The sequence below is a fragment of the Littorina saxatilis genome, linkage group LG8 (assembly GCF_037325665.1).
Source record: "Littorina saxatilis isolate snail1 linkage group LG8, US_GU_Lsax_2.0, whole genome shotgun sequence".
Classification (NCBI taxonomy): Eukaryota; Metazoa; Mollusca; class Gastropoda; order Littorinimorpha; family Littorinidae; genus Littorina; species Littorina saxatilis.
Genome location: NC_090252.1, coordinates 40,623,217 through 40,640,716, shown reverse-complemented (window position 1 = coordinate 40,640,716; position 17,500 = coordinate 40,623,217). Strand labels below are relative to the sequence as shown.

The 17,500-nt window shown below is 39.3% G+C and overlaps 1 protein-coding gene and 1 long non-coding RNA gene across 2 annotated transcripts in view; one reads left to right on the top strand and one right to left on the bottom strand.

Moving 5' to 3' along the window:
* Positions 1–17,500, top strand: part of LOC138973551 (uncharacterized) — a 495,333-nt gene that overhangs the window by 221,075 nt on the left and 256,758 nt on the right. The gene's annotated exons all lie outside the window — the stretch shown is intronic.
* The window catches only part of LOC138973530 (uncharacterized), a 17,004-nt gene continuing 683 nt past the window's right edge, over positions 1,180–17,500 (bottom strand). Inside the window, exons 2-8 of the mRNA XM_070346249.1 lie at positions 10,427–10,657; positions 9,813–10,020; positions 8,215–8,352; positions 6,534–6,749; positions 5,495–5,605; positions 4,079–5,152; positions 1,180–4,000 (exon numbers count right to left, since the gene is read on the bottom strand). Coding sequence (XP_070202350.1) covers positions 5,046–5,152; positions 5,495–5,605; positions 6,534–6,749; positions 8,215–8,352; positions 9,813–9,888 — 648 coding nt within the window. The 5' untranslated portion in view covers positions 9,889–10,020; positions 10,427–10,657 and the 3' untranslated portion in view covers positions 1,180–4,000; positions 4,079–5,045. The remainder of the gene's footprint in view (positions 4,001–4,078; positions 5,153–5,494; positions 5,606–6,533; positions 6,750–8,214; positions 8,353–9,812; positions 10,021–10,426; positions 10,658–17,500) is intronic.

The window sequence follows — 17,500 nt, the reverse complement described above, 5'->3', positions numbered from 1 at the left end:
TATCTTCTTCTTCTTCTTCTTCTTCTTGTTCTTGTTCTTGTTCTTGTTCTTGTTCTTCTTCTTCTTCTTCTTCTTCTTCTTCTTCTTCTTCTTTTTGCGTTTATGGGCTGAAACTTCAACGTACACTCGTGTTTGTTTTTTTGCACTAGTGGAATTGTACGTGTATGTCCGTTTTTATCTCGCTGGTGCTTTCCTTTAACATATTTTTTTTTAAAAGCAATGTTTACCTGTGTCAAGTTTCTTTGTTGGGAGAGTATATAAGACATGATGAGGGTGAGTGTGATTTTACGAGTACGATTATATACTTGTTACGAGTATAATCTATTGTCATGAAAGGCATTGTTTATGAGACATGCAGACAAAAATACAAATTACAAAATGAATTGATCGGGTTTGTTTTTTTAGAAAACAATTGTATACGTAATTACCCCAATTTTAGTTACTACAGTGTCTATTTGCAAACGCTGGTTTGGTAGATCATAAACAAAATATAAAACATAAAAAATAAAATAAATTGGTTTGGTACGACATACATGTTGATTTATGTCATTCATAAAAGATTCTTGAAGTGGGTTATTTTCTATGCAATAAAATGGGCGAATAACTCATTTTACATTAAAACAGATTAAAAAAAAAATCAAAGGATTACTGTACTCAGCTAAACAACGAAGTGACTGTGGTAAGATTAACAACGTTAAAAGCTTTGTCCTTTGTTTTTTTACAATACAATACAATACAATACAATAACTTTATTAATCTCTAAAAGAGAAATTGCATTGCTGAGCTTTTGTGTCCGTAATAAAACATACATAAAACATTCAAAATTAAACATTTGTTCTTTGTCATTCATACATTCTTGTGTTCTTATACATTTCTTCAATTCATACATCAATATTCTATCATAATTATGTACATACATTTATTCTCTTTTAACAGTCTGTCTTCAAACACATCTCAGAGAGGGAGGCTAGAGATTTGTGTTGTGCCATAGGTAAAATCATGTGCTTAGCTATGAAGTAATGTTATCACATGTTATTTAAAGAAAATGAGTAAATATATGTACCAAGCGTATAACATCAGCAAAACTGAGAAAATACAGCACATCGGTTATCACATAAGAAAGTATATTAAAAATAAATTAACATGCATTCACCATCAACAATGCACAAACGAAAGTCATTTAACTTTGTTCATCTTACCAGAGTCACTTCGTTGTTTAGATTAAAAAGAATGTAATGCATTTTCTGAAACGCGCTGACAATCAATTCAATTATGTGTTCAACATTTCAAACTATGTGTGTGTGGGCGTGTGTGGGCGTGTGTGTGCGTGTATGTGCGTGTGTGTGTGTGTGTGTGTTTGTGTGTGTGATTGCTTGTTTGTGTGTGTGTGTGCGTGGGGTATGTGTGTGTGTGTGTCTGTGTGTGTGTGCGTGTGTGCATGCATGTATATGTGTGTGTGTGTGTGTGTGTGTGTGTGTGTGTGTGTGTGTGTGTGTGTATGTGTGTGTGTGTGTGTGTGTGTGTGTGTATGTGTGTATTTGTAAGTGTGTGAGTGTGTAGTATAATACGTACATTTTTCATCTCCAAAGGCTTGCGGAGACTGCCATTTCAAGAAGAAAACTACAAAAACCCAGAGCCAAAGCAGCGCCATGGTTGTATCGTGTTCACTGTCACAGTTACAGTTAATTAATGAAAGATTGGGCTTTAGTTTACAATTTTATCAGCATCAGTAGTTCAGTGTCATAGTGAGGGCCGGAAAACAACAGCGGATGCTAGGACAGGAAATAGTGTCACACATATCACTTGATCTTGGTAAGTGCTGTTGTGATTGGCTGGGTGCAAACTTCCACATATGATTACAAACGGTTTTTTATTGTATATTTTGGAGTTATTATCAGCACGTTTAAGTAAATATATTTATTTTGTCTGTTGAAGGAGTTTAGCAATAGTGTGAACATGCGATGATGTCATTTATTTGGAGTGTAGAAAATGTGTAGTATTGATATGACAAATAGGTAATTGCATCAACCAACGTCTTCTAAATGTTGATTTGGATTACCGAAGTTGCACACAGAAAATAGTCATGTATTAAGTTGCAAAAACGTTACAAATCAAAACCAAAACAAATAACACAGGATCTTACATTATCGTACCTTATCATTTGATGAACGAAAGAGAACTTCGTGTAAGTCAGTATTTCGGGAGCAGCAGTAATCGTTAAGCCGCCACCAGCAGATGCAATTAACTTTTAAAAATCAATTTGTATTTTAAAAAATGTAATGAAGGATAGGATAAGGTATACGTGTGTGAGGTGTCATAGGCACACACACAATGACTTCGAGTCCCCACACGTGATGTGTACACATTGTAAGTAAAATGAGTTTACCACAGGGAACAAAAAGGGTAAACATGAGTTATGATTACAACATCGTCTATACTGGACATTCTGCAAACATATTCGGATGATTTGTCTGTAAACGATGTTTTTGCATACACAATGGAATACCAAATATAGAAGGACTGTTGGAATGATACGCACAAGTGCTACAAGTGTGCACAATGACAGCACAGGACGTTGAAATAGGTCCCAGCACACTTTAAACTATTCTGAATCATTTTGAAAGTATAAACTAAATATCTTTAAAAAAAAAAAATCACAACACGTACAGTGCGAATACTCCGGTATTTTTGTTAAATTTGCAGATGACAGTAAGAGAACTAATCCTTCGTACATCCTGATCAAAAAGCAAGGGAAGTAACTTAATGTAACTGGTAGCCCCTGAACCTAAGAAACGATTGTACGAGCAGGGAACTGCAGACCAGATAATGATTACACAAGACCGTGAATTCAAAGATGTTGTAGCAGTTTTCCTATTACAGATATTTATAAATTTATCGACCCGGCGGAAAACCGTGAAAGTTGTAGGTATAAAACAGGTTACATCTTTGTAATACTGGAAATGAAAATGTCTAATCTTCTGTTTAGCTTTACAGATATGGTGACTAGTGCGTGCACTTATTACTTCTTTTTCTTGATGTCTAGCCTTACCTCGCGTTGTGTTTGTATCTCCTAGTGCATGCACCCCTAACTCTGTCTATCGCCCAAATACCCTCTTTCACCTAAAATCACCGGTTTGGCTTATCCTTCTAATAACAGGCTATACTTGCGAACAGAAACGACGACTCACAGAACAATAAAAATCACTCAGACGAATAAATGGAGCCAATTTCATGGGGATACTTTTCCATGAAATAGTTACGCAATATTTTTAAGTTGCATACAAATGTTATACAAAATCCCGGGTCACCTTTACAAGGCAAATATCAAAAGCGCAAGTAATACAAAAAATGAAGCCGCCAAATCTCCCATCCCCAAATAAATCATATTCTAAGGTGAGACTCCGCATATCAAGCTAGCTATATTTTATCCACTACAGAATCTTTTATCAACTGACTGACTAACTATGAAAACCTCTAAAGCTTATTTAATGCTTGGACCTCTAAGTGGAAGAACAGTTCTTCCCTAATGGAACATTGTAAGGATAGTCTAAGACCTCTGCTTTTGCTATTTTAACTTCAATAAGAACCGGACGGATAAATCCCCCGTTCGTTACTGGAGTATTTTGTCCCTAATACCTAAATCAAGTTATCAAGTTTCCTCCTTTTAGAAGTACCATACGCAAAACATACGGGACACCAAAAGGAGCTTATCTGAGTTTGCTCAGGTCACCTAAGGTTTAATTCCCCACTTAACTAGCTATTTTAGAACCGTTCAATCAAACGTCACCTGACGCTCTAACAGTCCGGTTGTTTGTCTTCTGACTATCTACGGAACTTCCGCCTATTTACTTTTGTAAACAAACCAGTAGCATGCGAGGTTGTCCTTTGAAGCTAGCTATTCCTATTCTGTCCTGACTTTATGAAAATATAGCAAGATTCTCTAAGTTATTTTACGCTGTGTTTTCCCTATACTGTCCCGTAGAAAGAATGCGAAGTCTACCTCGGATAGTTAAAATTAATATTAAAAGTCCTACGGTTTTGAGCCATTAAGGACTTGAGTGTTTGTCCGCTTTCCTACCTCGGATTAATCTTTCCCAGCCTTTTATACCAGTTTGCGTGGTAACCTAAACAGAAACACGGACCCAACACAGATTGGTTGAGAGCGAATCGACCACAACCGAACTACTTGTAAAATATTCCGCTAATAACATAGTCCGCCCCTTTTCCCTCATCTTCTAATTCACTGAGTACCACAACCAATAATTTACCAATAATCCAACATATTTATTCCACATATTGTATTATCTACATCAAAATAATATTCATCTCCGTATATTTTTTACAATTCCTAGCCTTTCCAATCGGCCGACTAATTTTATCCAGCGAACGTTGTTTCCAATACGACGATCGATCATCTAATTTATGTTACGTTATCAACCACACACATAAAACAACTTGTATCCATACTTACATCATTTAACTTGACCTTTGCCAAGCTTTACTGATGTTTAATCAAACTTATGCCGGTAAATCATGTCAGCGCCACACATATGGCCGCCGACACGGAAAATGAAAGTGGGATTACTTCCCTTGCGTCGTCTATCAATTTCCTTCTGCTTTGGTTTCGATACCAATTATGCTTCGTTTTAAAGGCTGGGGCCAGCGATAGCATGACAGAGGGAACTCTGCATGCCATGGCAGTCCCGAACCTTCAATCATTTAATCTTATAAACATTAAACTTTTTTGCAATCATGGCTCTCCCGCCACAATGTTATGCAATTGTCTTTCTCTTTATTTTGTTTGATCGAGTCTGTGGTTACGTTTGGCTATGATTGCTAGTTTTGTGATCTAAGCATCCAAAACTGAACTTTTGTTGACAGAGTGGTAAACAAGTGTATTGTAAGTTTCTTGGAGAGAGGCAGATGAGTTTGACTGGAGTACTTCCAAATGACAGGACACATGTGACGTGTGCTTAACGTTTTTCATGTTTGTAAACACTTCATGGACGGGTTTGATAATAGCTAGGATAGCTTCTACCCAATGTTTATGTTATTTCACTATAATGAGGCCAGGCACAGAAGAAGCAGAAGAACATCAGGAGTGACGAATACCCCAGCATAATTCCGGCGCTAGCACTTTCGACGAGGTCATCTGGAAAACAATGTACGGATAGTTTTGCACTATAGTTAGCAAAGATAACTACAGACAAAGCCCTTCTCTCTCTCTCTCTCTCTCTCTCTCTCTCTCTCTCTCTCTCTCTCTCTCTCTCTCTCTCTCTCTCTCTCTCTCTCTCTCTCTCCCTCCCTCTCTCTCAACCTCTCTCTCAACCTCTCTCTTAACCTTTTTCTGCCTCTCTCACTGTGTATGCCTGTCTCACACGCATGCACGCACACACGCATGCGCTCACGGACACACACACACACACACACACACACACACACATGTCCACGCATACACAAATATGTGTACTTTTTATTTTGTGGGGCGGCTTACTTGGTACTGCTCGTTCAGTAGCACGGTTCTCTTGGAAAGATCCTTTGTGCCTGTAGGCGGTTGTAGTTGATGTTAATCTTGTTATTAGGGGATGAGATGTTGTTGTGTTCTCTGAAATAAACAATTAATCAATGCACGCACACGATTATGGACATTTACATGAACAACAAATCATTAAACATAATTTTTGTACGAGTAAACACAGATCTCAAAAGGGAAAGACCTTTCTTAAGAAAACATGCTTTGATGTCATATCACTCAGATTGTGTCCTGGGGTCCTGATTGGGCCTAAATGGTCCGCTGGACCCAAAAAGCAACAGCTAACAGATTGTGTCCTGTTTCAAGGAACCCGTCCATTGTTGATTCAAACGTTACTCTGCTAACCTACATTTCACTGTAGCTCAAAGAGAATAACAACACTCTTTAAGTACAAACAAAGATATCAAGCTAACATTTGGGTGTACTCTGTTCAGAACTTAACAAATGTTTCACAAATTCACAGTAAAGCACACCAATAAACCTTAAATTCAAAACTGCTTCAAAGAATAAAACCCAATGCAGCTTCAGCCTGCCTAGACCTAACTCCACAAGAATGAAACATTAATTAAAGTTAATGCAATGTTGACATTTAATTATCAACGACCCAGACAGACAAACACTTGTTCCACAGAAAGTAACATTATCTGACAAACTGTCCAGTAACTCGCTTAGAAGACAAAAGCGAGGCAACCAAATAAGTTTACTTTCTGTATAACAAGTGTTTGTCTGTCTGTCTGTCTGTCTGTCTGTCTGTCTCTCTGTCTGTCTGTCTGTCTGTCTGTCTGTCTGTCCACTTAAAAGACCGCTGGGTCAAAGATCCGGGGATATATCGTTTTGTATTGTCAATAATTAAGCGTGCCAATAACATAGCTTTCTTGTTTTTTGAGTTTTGGAACGTTGGTAGTCTATTTGGTTTTGGAATAACTTCACATTTTACATTTAAGCTAAGCATATACGTAATTTAAACACGTGTGGTATTGAGCTAGCTCATTATACATACGCCTGAGACGAACTTGACAAGTTTCAACCGTGACTCCTTTCTTCAGACCAACTGTGTCACAAAAGTAGTTGCCATGTCCGCGAAGTGTCGCCGCAGGAATATCAATCCGCACTTCACGACCATTGCTGGCAACGGTGACGTCATGTCCGGGGTTTGAGATGCAAAATGGCTGTTCCTCTCTTTGGTCCCTAAGCCAGTTGCATCTAGCCACGTCATCTGTAATGACACAGTAATATATGAATCATATCAGAAGCAGGAATAACAGGATAATGAAGATGTAGGTAACGAATGTATTCTGAAATACAATAGAAACGCATAATAAAGATATGATCTGGTGTTATGGAAAGAACATTACCCTTTAATGATGTTGCAGTCCAAAAATCAAGGTATACCATGTAATGACAATATTTACAAGGATGCAGTTGACACATACGTTTATTTCTGCGAAAAGCATACAGTTACGAAATGTGGACGTGCTATTCCTATAATCATTTGCTCACTATTTTGTGTACTCATTCGCCAGCATATTTGTTCCCCCTTGTTAACATCCGATTTTTGTCGATTAGTTGCCTTTTTATACATTATTTCTTCTCATACCAATTATTTTGCTCCTTCGTTGATCACTAACGCAGGCAAAATGTCAACAAATTAATAACACAAACAAAGCAATTACAGACCTGGGAACCCCCGTATTGCACTTTGGAGTTTTCTCAAACAATTTGGTGTATTTTCAGCAAAAATGAGCGTACTCCACGCAGAATTTGAACATCCATGATTCAAACATGCTTAATTATATAGCACGCGTCACTTGCACCGTTAATTATGTTTACCAATACTTAAAACAAATGCTGCTTGCAATGTTAACTGTCAAAAAGCGTAACCATGTGTTAAAAAACTGGATCGGCTTCAGGATGCGCTTGTGAAGAAAATTAGTCTAAAAAGTGTTCTAGTCTTTTTACATTTAGTCAAGTTTTGACTAAATGTTTTAACATGGAGGGGGAATCGAGACGAGGGTCGCGGTGTATGTGTGTGTGTCTGTTTGTGTGCCGGTGTGTGTGTGTGTGTAGAGCGATTCAGAGTAAACTACTGGACCGATCTTTATGAAATTTTACATGAGAGTTCCTGGGTATGATATCCCCAGACATTTTTTTCGATAAATGTCTTTGATGACGTCATATCCGGCTTTTTGTAAAAGTTGAGGCGGCATTATCACACCCTCATATTTCAATCAAATTGATTGAAATTTGTGTAAAGCAATCTTCGACGATATGATAGATATGATAGATATGATATGTTTGGATTAAAAACACGCTCAGAAAGTTAAAGCGAAGAGAGGTACAGAAAACGTGCTATGCAGCACAGCGAAACCACTACCGCGCTAAACAGGCTCGTCAGTTTCACTCCGTTTTGTACAAGCAGCGGACTAGGGTCATTGTGAAAAAATGCAGTGCTTTCAGTTTCATTCTGTGAGTTCCACAGCTTGACTAAATGTAGTAATTTCGCCTGACGCGACTTGTTTGTTTGTTTCACTGACCATGCTGATCGTATTCTAGGCAAAATGCGGTGAACTCGTATGAGTTCCGAGGTCTGCAATAATAACGCAAATAAAGAAACAAGCAAGTAAAGGTACAAATCAAGCAGTGCTATAAAGGGGTTTAAACAAAATCAAGTAATTGCTCACCATAATCAGACGACCTATTCGCAGAATAGCGAACATAAAAACCATCCCTTGTTGAACGCAAGTCACTGTTGAAAAGGCATGTCAGCGAAGCAGGAGCACCCTCATCTACAGATATGTGTTTGCATGATATTTCCTTCCCTGTAAAAAGAAAATGGCTGATTGACTGACAGACTAACTGACTGACTCTCTGAGTAAGTGAGTGAGTTGGTGACTAACTCACTCACTCACTCACTCATTCATTCACAGACTGACTGTCTTACTGACTGACTGATTGATTGATTGACTGAATGAATGATTGAATGACTGAATGATCGATCAATGTACTATTAATCAAGCCATCTGTTAACTAATTTACTGTTTCTTAAATCACTCACAAGATATATCAACCTACCAATCAATGTCACATCGGAAGCTCAAAGTTTATAAATTATGTGCAAAATGTAGTTCAAAGCGCGATGCAATTCACACATTCACAAGCCTAACGCCTCACGAGTCTTTTATGTAGAACAAGGCATACAACAGATACAGTGTTTGTTGTTATCTCATTAGATCATGCTAGAATATCGCTATTCTGGTAGACACGTGAGGGAATTCGGGGGTTGTGATTGGAAAGTCTTACACCTCCCATTTCGATCATCGGTCCATATTTCCAAGGAAGTTGCTCAATATCCTTTATTTTTATACAAACCAGAGACATATCTATGTCTCTGTACAAACCAACCACACGTGGTGTTTCCGGTTCAACTCGAGCAAACGTTTTTCCTCTCGCTCTCATACAATCGAAGACATGCACTTTTACTTACCAATGCTTGCAAACTCTAAAGATGATAATTAATTACACTAATCGAACTAAGACATGCGAACGTTACCGCCAGCTTTATTAACTCTGTGAGACGAGCGCGTGCGTCTTTACCTCATTTAAAAAAGGACTTTCGGACAGTAAAAAAAAACGGCGAAAAAAACACACAAAAAGATGAACATGTTCGCTCTTACGCGATGTAAGTTTTTTGTTTTGTTTTTATATTTAAAAACACACACACAATTAAACGTGACGTGTTCAGCACGAATTCCGCAGAGTTTTCCGGCCGAGAGAGGGCGGCAGTAGTGTTATGCGCAGTAAGGATGTGCAAAGAAAGTTCGTCTGCTCTCGTCAGAATAACAATAAAAACGCTATTGTGTTTTCCGGCGTGGCAATAGGGTAGGATATTTTGACTCGAACAAGTATAATATAATTTCCCTCGTCACAATATCCGACCCTATCGCCACTCGAACAAGTATAATGCGCAACGTCTTCGTCTCGGCGTATGATAGTTGTTCTCGTCATAAAATTATGTCCGACCCTATTGCCATGCGAAAAAACACGATAGCTGTTAACAACTATCGGATACAGTAAACCAAACTACCCACCCGAGAAAGAAAAGGAGAGAGAGAGAGAGAGAGAGAGAGAGAGAGAGAGAGAGAGAGAGAGAGAGAGAGAGAGAGAGACAGACAGACAGACAGACAGACAGACAGACAGACAGACAGAGAGAGAGAGAGAGAGAGAGAGAGAGAGAGAGAGAGAGAGAGAGAGAGAGAGAGAGAGAGAGAGAGAGTACTACCTTTAACATGCAACGTGCAGTTATGTTGATTCACTCTTTCCGTTGAGGAGAGAGGCACACATGTATACACCAGCATGCTGCATTGTCGCGTTTCTGATCGCCACAGTCATAGTTGCACCCAACTCGCCATTGAACTCGAATCCTTTGCTTGTTGTACACTTTGGGGCGATCGCGAAAGCGTCCTGCCAGTAACATTTCAATGCTAATTCTGCAGAGACAAACAGAAAGACTGACAGAAAACCGTTGCCAAGAGCTGTTCCATGAGCGCAATGATTGGCTCGATGAGAAACAGGAATCAAAGATGCCAGAGTACGTGTGTATGAATGTTTGTGAATAGGTAGTTATGTGTTTGTGTGTGAGTGTGTGTATCAGTGTGTGTGTGTGTGTGTGTGTGTGTGTGTGTGTGTGTATGTGTGTGTGTGTCTGTGTGTGCGTACGTGCGTGCGTGTGTGTGTGTGTGGGTGGCGAAAAGTTGGTACAATTTATAGAATCACCATTTCCATTCGAAGTGAGACTGCCTTGTTGGCCAAACTAATATAAACTTAGCATAATCCAGCACCCGTGTTTAATAAAAAAGCCAATGGGGTGAAATTGTTATAGTTCAAGGCACTTACCGGGTACATAGGACTGACCATCAAGGTCGTATCTGAGGACGTTCACGTGACGTTCATAAACCCGCACGTCTTCATGGAAGTGACAAGTGACAGTTGTTGGCTGTCCCTCTATGACACCTGACGTTGTGCACCTTGTGAATGTCGTTTCAGCAGATTGTAAGAAAATCACGACTGCAACCACAGCAATATGAAGTTTTCCCCCCGGACAGCAGTAGAAGATCACGAAATCAACTGCAACAGTACCGGGAAAATGTTATGAGTACCCATTCTTCTTCTGCGTTCGTGTGTGTGTGTGTGCTAGTGTGTGCATGTGTGTGTGTGAGTGTGTGTGTGTGTGTGTGTGTGTGTGCCTGTGTGTGTATGTGTGTGTGTGTGTGTGCCTGTGTGTGTATGTGTGTGTGTAGAGCGATTGAGACCAAACTACTGGACCGATCTGTCGAACCCACAGAATACAACTGCACGCACTGCAGTGTTTTCAGTCACGAGAATAAAACAGCTTCGTCAATCCACGCGGCAAGGAAGTCGCTCAATTTTTGCGTGCAACACGAAGTAAACAGACATGCAAGAATAGCGACGGGTTCAAGTTTAGGTCGCTCCACGAGAAAAATTCCTGCCGATGTTCGCCTTTAAAAGGCCAACATCCACAGGAATTTTTCTCCTGGAGCGACCTAAACTTGAACCCGAGGCAGTTCGCCAAAAAGAACCGCCGATCACGAGAAAAGCATGCGTATCGCATGCGAGACGATTTGCAAGCAAGCCAGCGCAGCAGCGGGTGGGGATTTGGTCTCGGCAAAGAAACTACAATGCAGTGTTTTGTCTCGGTGAGACTGAAAGAGAGACAGAGAGCACGAGAGAGAGCGACAGGGACACAGTGATTCAAACGCACACCTCTAGTAAAGTTGTCGTAGCACGTCCGCCTATGGCCAAAGTGATCCGGGTTCGATTCCTGGCATGTGTGGTCTATGTTTTTTGTGGTTTTTTTTAAATTCTTGTTTACTATTGTTTATTATGAACGTTTTAATGTTTTATTTTACTCTAATAATTTTTTTAATTGTGTAAAATAAATTTTTTAAAAAAATTAAATTTTTTTTAATCCACGTGCACAAGACAAAAACTTTCATACTGGGGGAGCGAGCCAGTCTGAAGAGTACTCGGGTCCAGCGCCAGCGTTTTTTATAATTTCGCTTCACGCGACTTGTTATTTATGTATCCAAAACATCATAGAACGTGGTACAATGCATGAAAACAACGCCGACAGTAAACAAGATGTTATCTGGGCAGTACATTGGGTTGAACTAAAAGAATTCTGCTGAGAATGTACAAAAGAAACAAGTCGCGTAAGGCGAAAATACAATATTTAGTCAAGTAGCTGTCGAACTCACAGAATGAAACTGAACGCAATGCCATTTTTCAGCAAGACCGTATACTCGTAGCATCGTCAGTCCACCGCTCATGGCAAAGGCAGTGAAATTGACAAGAAGAGCGGGGTAGTAGTTGCGCTAAGAAGGATAGCACGCTTTTCTGTACCTCTCTTTGTTTTAACTTTCTGAGCGTGTTTTTAATCCAAACATATCATATCTATATGTTTTTGGAATCAGGAACCGACAAGGAATAAGATGAAAGTGTTTTTAAATTGATTTCGACAATTTAATTTTGGTAATAATTTTTATATATTTAATTTTCAGAGCTTGTTTTTAATCCGAATATAACATATTTATATGTTTGTGGAATCAGCAAATGATGGAGAATAAGATAAACGTAAATTTGGATCGTTTTATAAATTTTTATTTTTTTTACAATTTTCAGATTTTTAATGACCAAAGTCATTGATTAATTTTTAAGCCACCAAGCTGAAATGCAATACCGAAGTCCGGGCTTCGTCGAAGATTATTTGACCAAAATTTCAACCAATTTGGTTGAAAAATGAGGGCGTGACAGTGCCGCCTCAACTTTCACGAAAAGCCGGATATGACGTCATCAAAGACATTTATCAAAAAAAAGAAAAAAACGTTCGGGGATTTCATACCCAGGAACTCTCATGTCAAATTTCATAAAGATCGGTCCAGTAGTTTAGTCTGAATCGCTCTACACACACACACACACACACACACAGACACACACACACACGCACATACACCACGACCCTCGTTTCGATTCCCCCTCGATGTTAAAATATTTAGTCAAAACTTGACTAAATATAAAAACAAGTCGCGTAAGGCGAAAATACAACATTTAGTCAAGTAGCTGTCGAACTCACAGAATGAAACGGAACGCAATGCAATTTTTCAGCAAGACCGTATACACGCCGGAACCTCGGCTGTACCCGCGGATAACCGCAGGCTCTGCAGGCTGTTCACCGCAGACAGAAATTGTCAACACGAGTGGTGAGTGTCTGCACAAAATCGTCTCTGCTTTCTCTAAAATGACATATCATTACAAAACTATTGTTTGTACTTCAACCTAAGGTATTATAGCACCCTATCATCGATTTAATTTTTTCCTTTCGTTCGTATGTGAAGGCTGAGCTTCGAGTATTTGTGGATTTCCTGCAGACCTGTTTACCCCCATAAGTGTTTTGGAGTAATGCTCAGCCCCAAAAATAGTAATCCTGGCACAAAAATAGTAATCATCCAGCATTCGTCGCCAATTACAACGCACATGACAACTGTGTCTGCGAAACGCAATCATGCACATATATCCATCATTCACAAACAAAACACATCAGTCAGTTTTTGTAGTCATCATAATTTCAAAGAAGATCACATCAAAAGCACATGCATCACTGATTCTTTTTCTTTTGCTCGTAGTAGGCCTTTTTCAGTGTGTCAAGCCCTTTTCTACTGTACTTGCGCTTGCCGAATGAGTGAGGGCGAGACTTCACCACTAGAATAAGGCTCTCCAGCGTCTCATCAGACAGATATGATCTCTGGTCAGTCCTGTGCTTTTTCACCCCATTTTGCCATTGAAAAAACAATGCCAAACATGTGAATTGATAAAAAAAAAAAATAAAAAAAAAATTTAATTTTTTTATTTTTTTTTTTATTTATGAAAATCGTAGTCTTGACACGGATAGCGGAATGGCGTATTTTTTGCAGAAAATCGTAATAAATTACGCCAAAATCGTAAGGGTAAACAGGTCTGTTCCTGTAAAAAGTCCCAAAATTCTGACTTCTGCAACTTGTTTAATAAGCTTGGATTTCCGTAATAAATGTGTAAAGTCAGAATTTTGGCACTTTTTACAGGAAATGCACAAATACTCGAAGCTCAGCCTTCACATACGAACGAAAGGAAAAAATTAAATCGATGGTAGGGTGCTATAATACCTTAGGTTGAAGTACAAACAATAGTTTTGTAATGATATGTCATTTTAGAGAAAGCAGAGACGATTTTTTGCAGACACTCACCACTCGTGTTGACAATTTCTGTCTGCGGTGAACAGTCTGCAGAGCCTGCGGTTATCCGCGGGTACAGCCGAGGTTCCGGCGTGAGGTATACTCGTAGCATCGTCAGTCCACCGCTCATGGCAAAGGCAGTGAAATTGACAAGAAGAGCGGGGTAGTACTTGAGCTGAGAAGGATAGCACGCTTTTCTGTACCTCTCTTCGTTTTAACTTTCTGAGCGTGTTTTTAATCGAAACATATCATATCTATATGTTTTTGGAATCCGGAACCGACAAGGAATAAGATGAAAGTGTTTTTAAATTGATTTCGACAATTTATTTTTTTTATATTTTTAATTTTCAGAGCTTGTTTTTAATCCAAATATAACATATTTATATGTTTTTGGAATCAGAAAATGATGGAGAATAAGATGAACGTAAATTTGAATCGTTTTATAAAAAAAAAATTTTTTACTTGACCAAAATTTCAACCAATTTGATTGAAAAATGAGAGCGTGACAGTGCCGCCTCAACTTTCACGAAAAGCCGGATATATGGTGTGTAGAGCGATTGAGACCAAACTACTGGACCGATCTTTATGAAATTTTCCATGAGAGTTCCTGGGATTGATATCCCCGAACGTTTTTTTTTCTTTTTTTGGAGAAATGTCTTTGATGACGTCATATCCGGCTTTTCGTGAAAGTTGAGGCGGCACTGTCACGCTCTCATTTTTCAACCAAATTGGTTGAAATTTTGGTCAAGTAATCTTCGACGAAGCCCGGACTTCGGTATTGCATTTCAGCTTGGTGGCTTAAAAATTAATTAATGACTTTGGTCATTAAAAATCTGAAAATTGTAAAAAAAAAATGTATAAAACGATTCAAATTTACGTTCATCTTATTCTCCATCATTTTCTGATTCCAAAAACATATAAATATGTTATATTTGGATTAAAAACAAGCTCTGAAAATTAAAAATATAAAAATTATTATCAAAATTAAATTGTCGAAATCAATTTAAAAACACTTTCATCTTATTCCTTGTCGGTTCCTGATTCGTGAAAGCGAAATTACAACATTTAGTCAATCTGTCGAACCCACAGAATAAAACTGCACGCACTGCAGTGTTTTCAGTCACGAGTATAAAACAGCTTCGTCAATCCACGCGGCAAGGAAGTCGCTCAATTTTTGCGTGCAACACGAAGTAAACAGACATGCAAGAATAGCGACGGGTTCAAGTTTAGGTCGCTCCAGGAGAAAAATTCCCGCGGATGTTGGCCTTTAATTAGGCCCAGGGTGGAAGATTTGAGTGAGCTTTTATTTGTTTAATTACATGACTAAATGTAGGTGTTTCAACAGCAGTGACTGATCCATCACAGACAGACACACATACACACACACACACACACACACACACACACACACACACACACACACACACACACACACTCTCTCTCTCTCTCTCTCTCTCTCTCTCTCTCTCTCTCTCTCTCACACACACACACCGGCCCCAGTAGCGCAGTGGTTAGCGCATCGCGCTGCGGGCTGGGAGGTCGTGGGTTCGAATCCCATCAGGGTCATGTGGGTTTTTCGGGCTACGGTCGGCTCCTACCCAGAGTGGAAGTGCTATGGTTCCAATGGGAAGGCTGGGATCACACAGCCGAGTGTCATTCACTTAACGAATGCGACTTTGAGGGTGCTCAGGTTCTGTATACCTGACCAACACCGCAGGTGCGGCAGTTCTCGGGCCTTGTTGACACCAGGATATATTATGACAGTAAGCGTAGAGTGCTGCCCTGTCACGTAGTCTTAAACCAAATTGGAAATCCAAAGCATCATCATTTTAATCATCCTCATCTCATTAATCATCTAAAATATAAATTGTCCTTGCTCTTGTGGCCCTTCATGCCCGGAGCTCTCGTGGTGACCTTGGTCTCGGTGTTCCTGTTCGATCCTTCCCTGAATAGTAGTTCTGCTGTCAGTCTTCAACGTGTGACGTTCTGTGGGATCGACGGAGGGACGTGGTGGCCGTCTGGCAGTCTCTGGACGCTCACTCAGACTGGCTCCGCGACTTAAAGTCAATGTCGTTTGTAGGGGGCATAGTAGGTAGTGGGCTGCGTCCGTTAGCTCGGGACAGACCCACTACTGAACACCGTCGAAGTGACTCAGCAGAAGTGCAGTGTCATCTTCCGAGGGTAGCCTACCGCAGCGACCCGACATCTGGAGCGTCTGTTAAATCGACAAGTCTGGCAGCGGAACGAAATTCAAAGGTGGTTTGAGCAGCGAGTGCAGGGACGGGGCGGTGTGAGAGCACAACGGGACAAAGGAACAGGTGTAAACACAACAACAACAACCACAACAAAAACAACAACAACAACAACAACACACACAAAAATCTATAACCTGGCAACTCTTACGTACGGGCATACAGTTTAATTCGCGATCTATGCAGAACAGGTTGTTTTCTTTATCTATTTTTAGTATTTATTGTGTTATGCCATTCCTAATGATGTAGGAGTCGATCAATTGGGGGCCAGGTAGCACAGTAGGTAGAGCGTTCGACTTGTGATCCAAGGTCACGGGTTAGAATCCAGGCGGGGACACGGATTACATTTATTTGCATAGACGGTATCATGTTCCATCACCGTGTCACCAAAAGCATGTAAAAAAAACTCGGTAAATCTGGCATAAGTGCAGGTGGCTGAATACACACACACGCACGCACCTGGGTCCCGGGACTCTTGTTGCTGCTAACAAGTCAAGTCAAGTCAAGTCAAGTATTTTATTGTTTTGGGCCCAGAGGGCTTTGAAACAAACATATAACTTTAACAAAAAAAGGTAACAAATTAAACAGTTGATATATGTATACAAATTGAGCGGACAAATACAACAATACTATACAACCAAAATAAATTGGCAATATACACTTCCATACATACAAACAAAAATAAAAGAAAAATAGGTTTAACAAAATCAGGTAAGAGATCAGACAGATAATATGTATACATTAAGCTGACAACGATAATATACAGCCGAAATAAATTGGCAATACCATTATGCCATGCATCTTTTGTAAAAACACAAAACAAAACAAAAGCATGTATTACATACATATACATACCAATAAAGAAACTAGATGTAACGCTAACATAGTAAAATCATAACGTGGGCTACAAATCTTGCTAGCTTCATTAGTTTTATCTTAGATTTACAATTCATTAACTGTTCATATTTTAAACAATTTGGGTGAGATCGGTAATAAGGACTAATTAATTTTCTTCTTTCAGACACTATACTTTCGTCGGTACAAATGAACAAATAGTGAAACGCATCACCTAATTCATTTTTATCGCACATATCACACAATCTTTCATTTCTAGGAACATTAAACAAATCTGTGCTGATGTATTGGCAACTTATGATTGCTTGTTCTAAACTTTGCTAATTTAACTTGGAATTTCCTAGGCAAACAAAGCAAATACCTTTCCAGACAAAAATCCTTTTTATATATTCTGTAATTAAAACACAAGCTGTTGGCATTCACGTCAGTGTTCCATTCCTGCAGGAATTGATCTCTTAGCCTTTGTTTTACAACGTTTTTAAAACCTGAGACGGCAAGACTCTGAGTTGTCCATAAATATGATAGACCCAACTTATTTAACATAGTATTGACATGCGACAACCAGGGCAATTTAA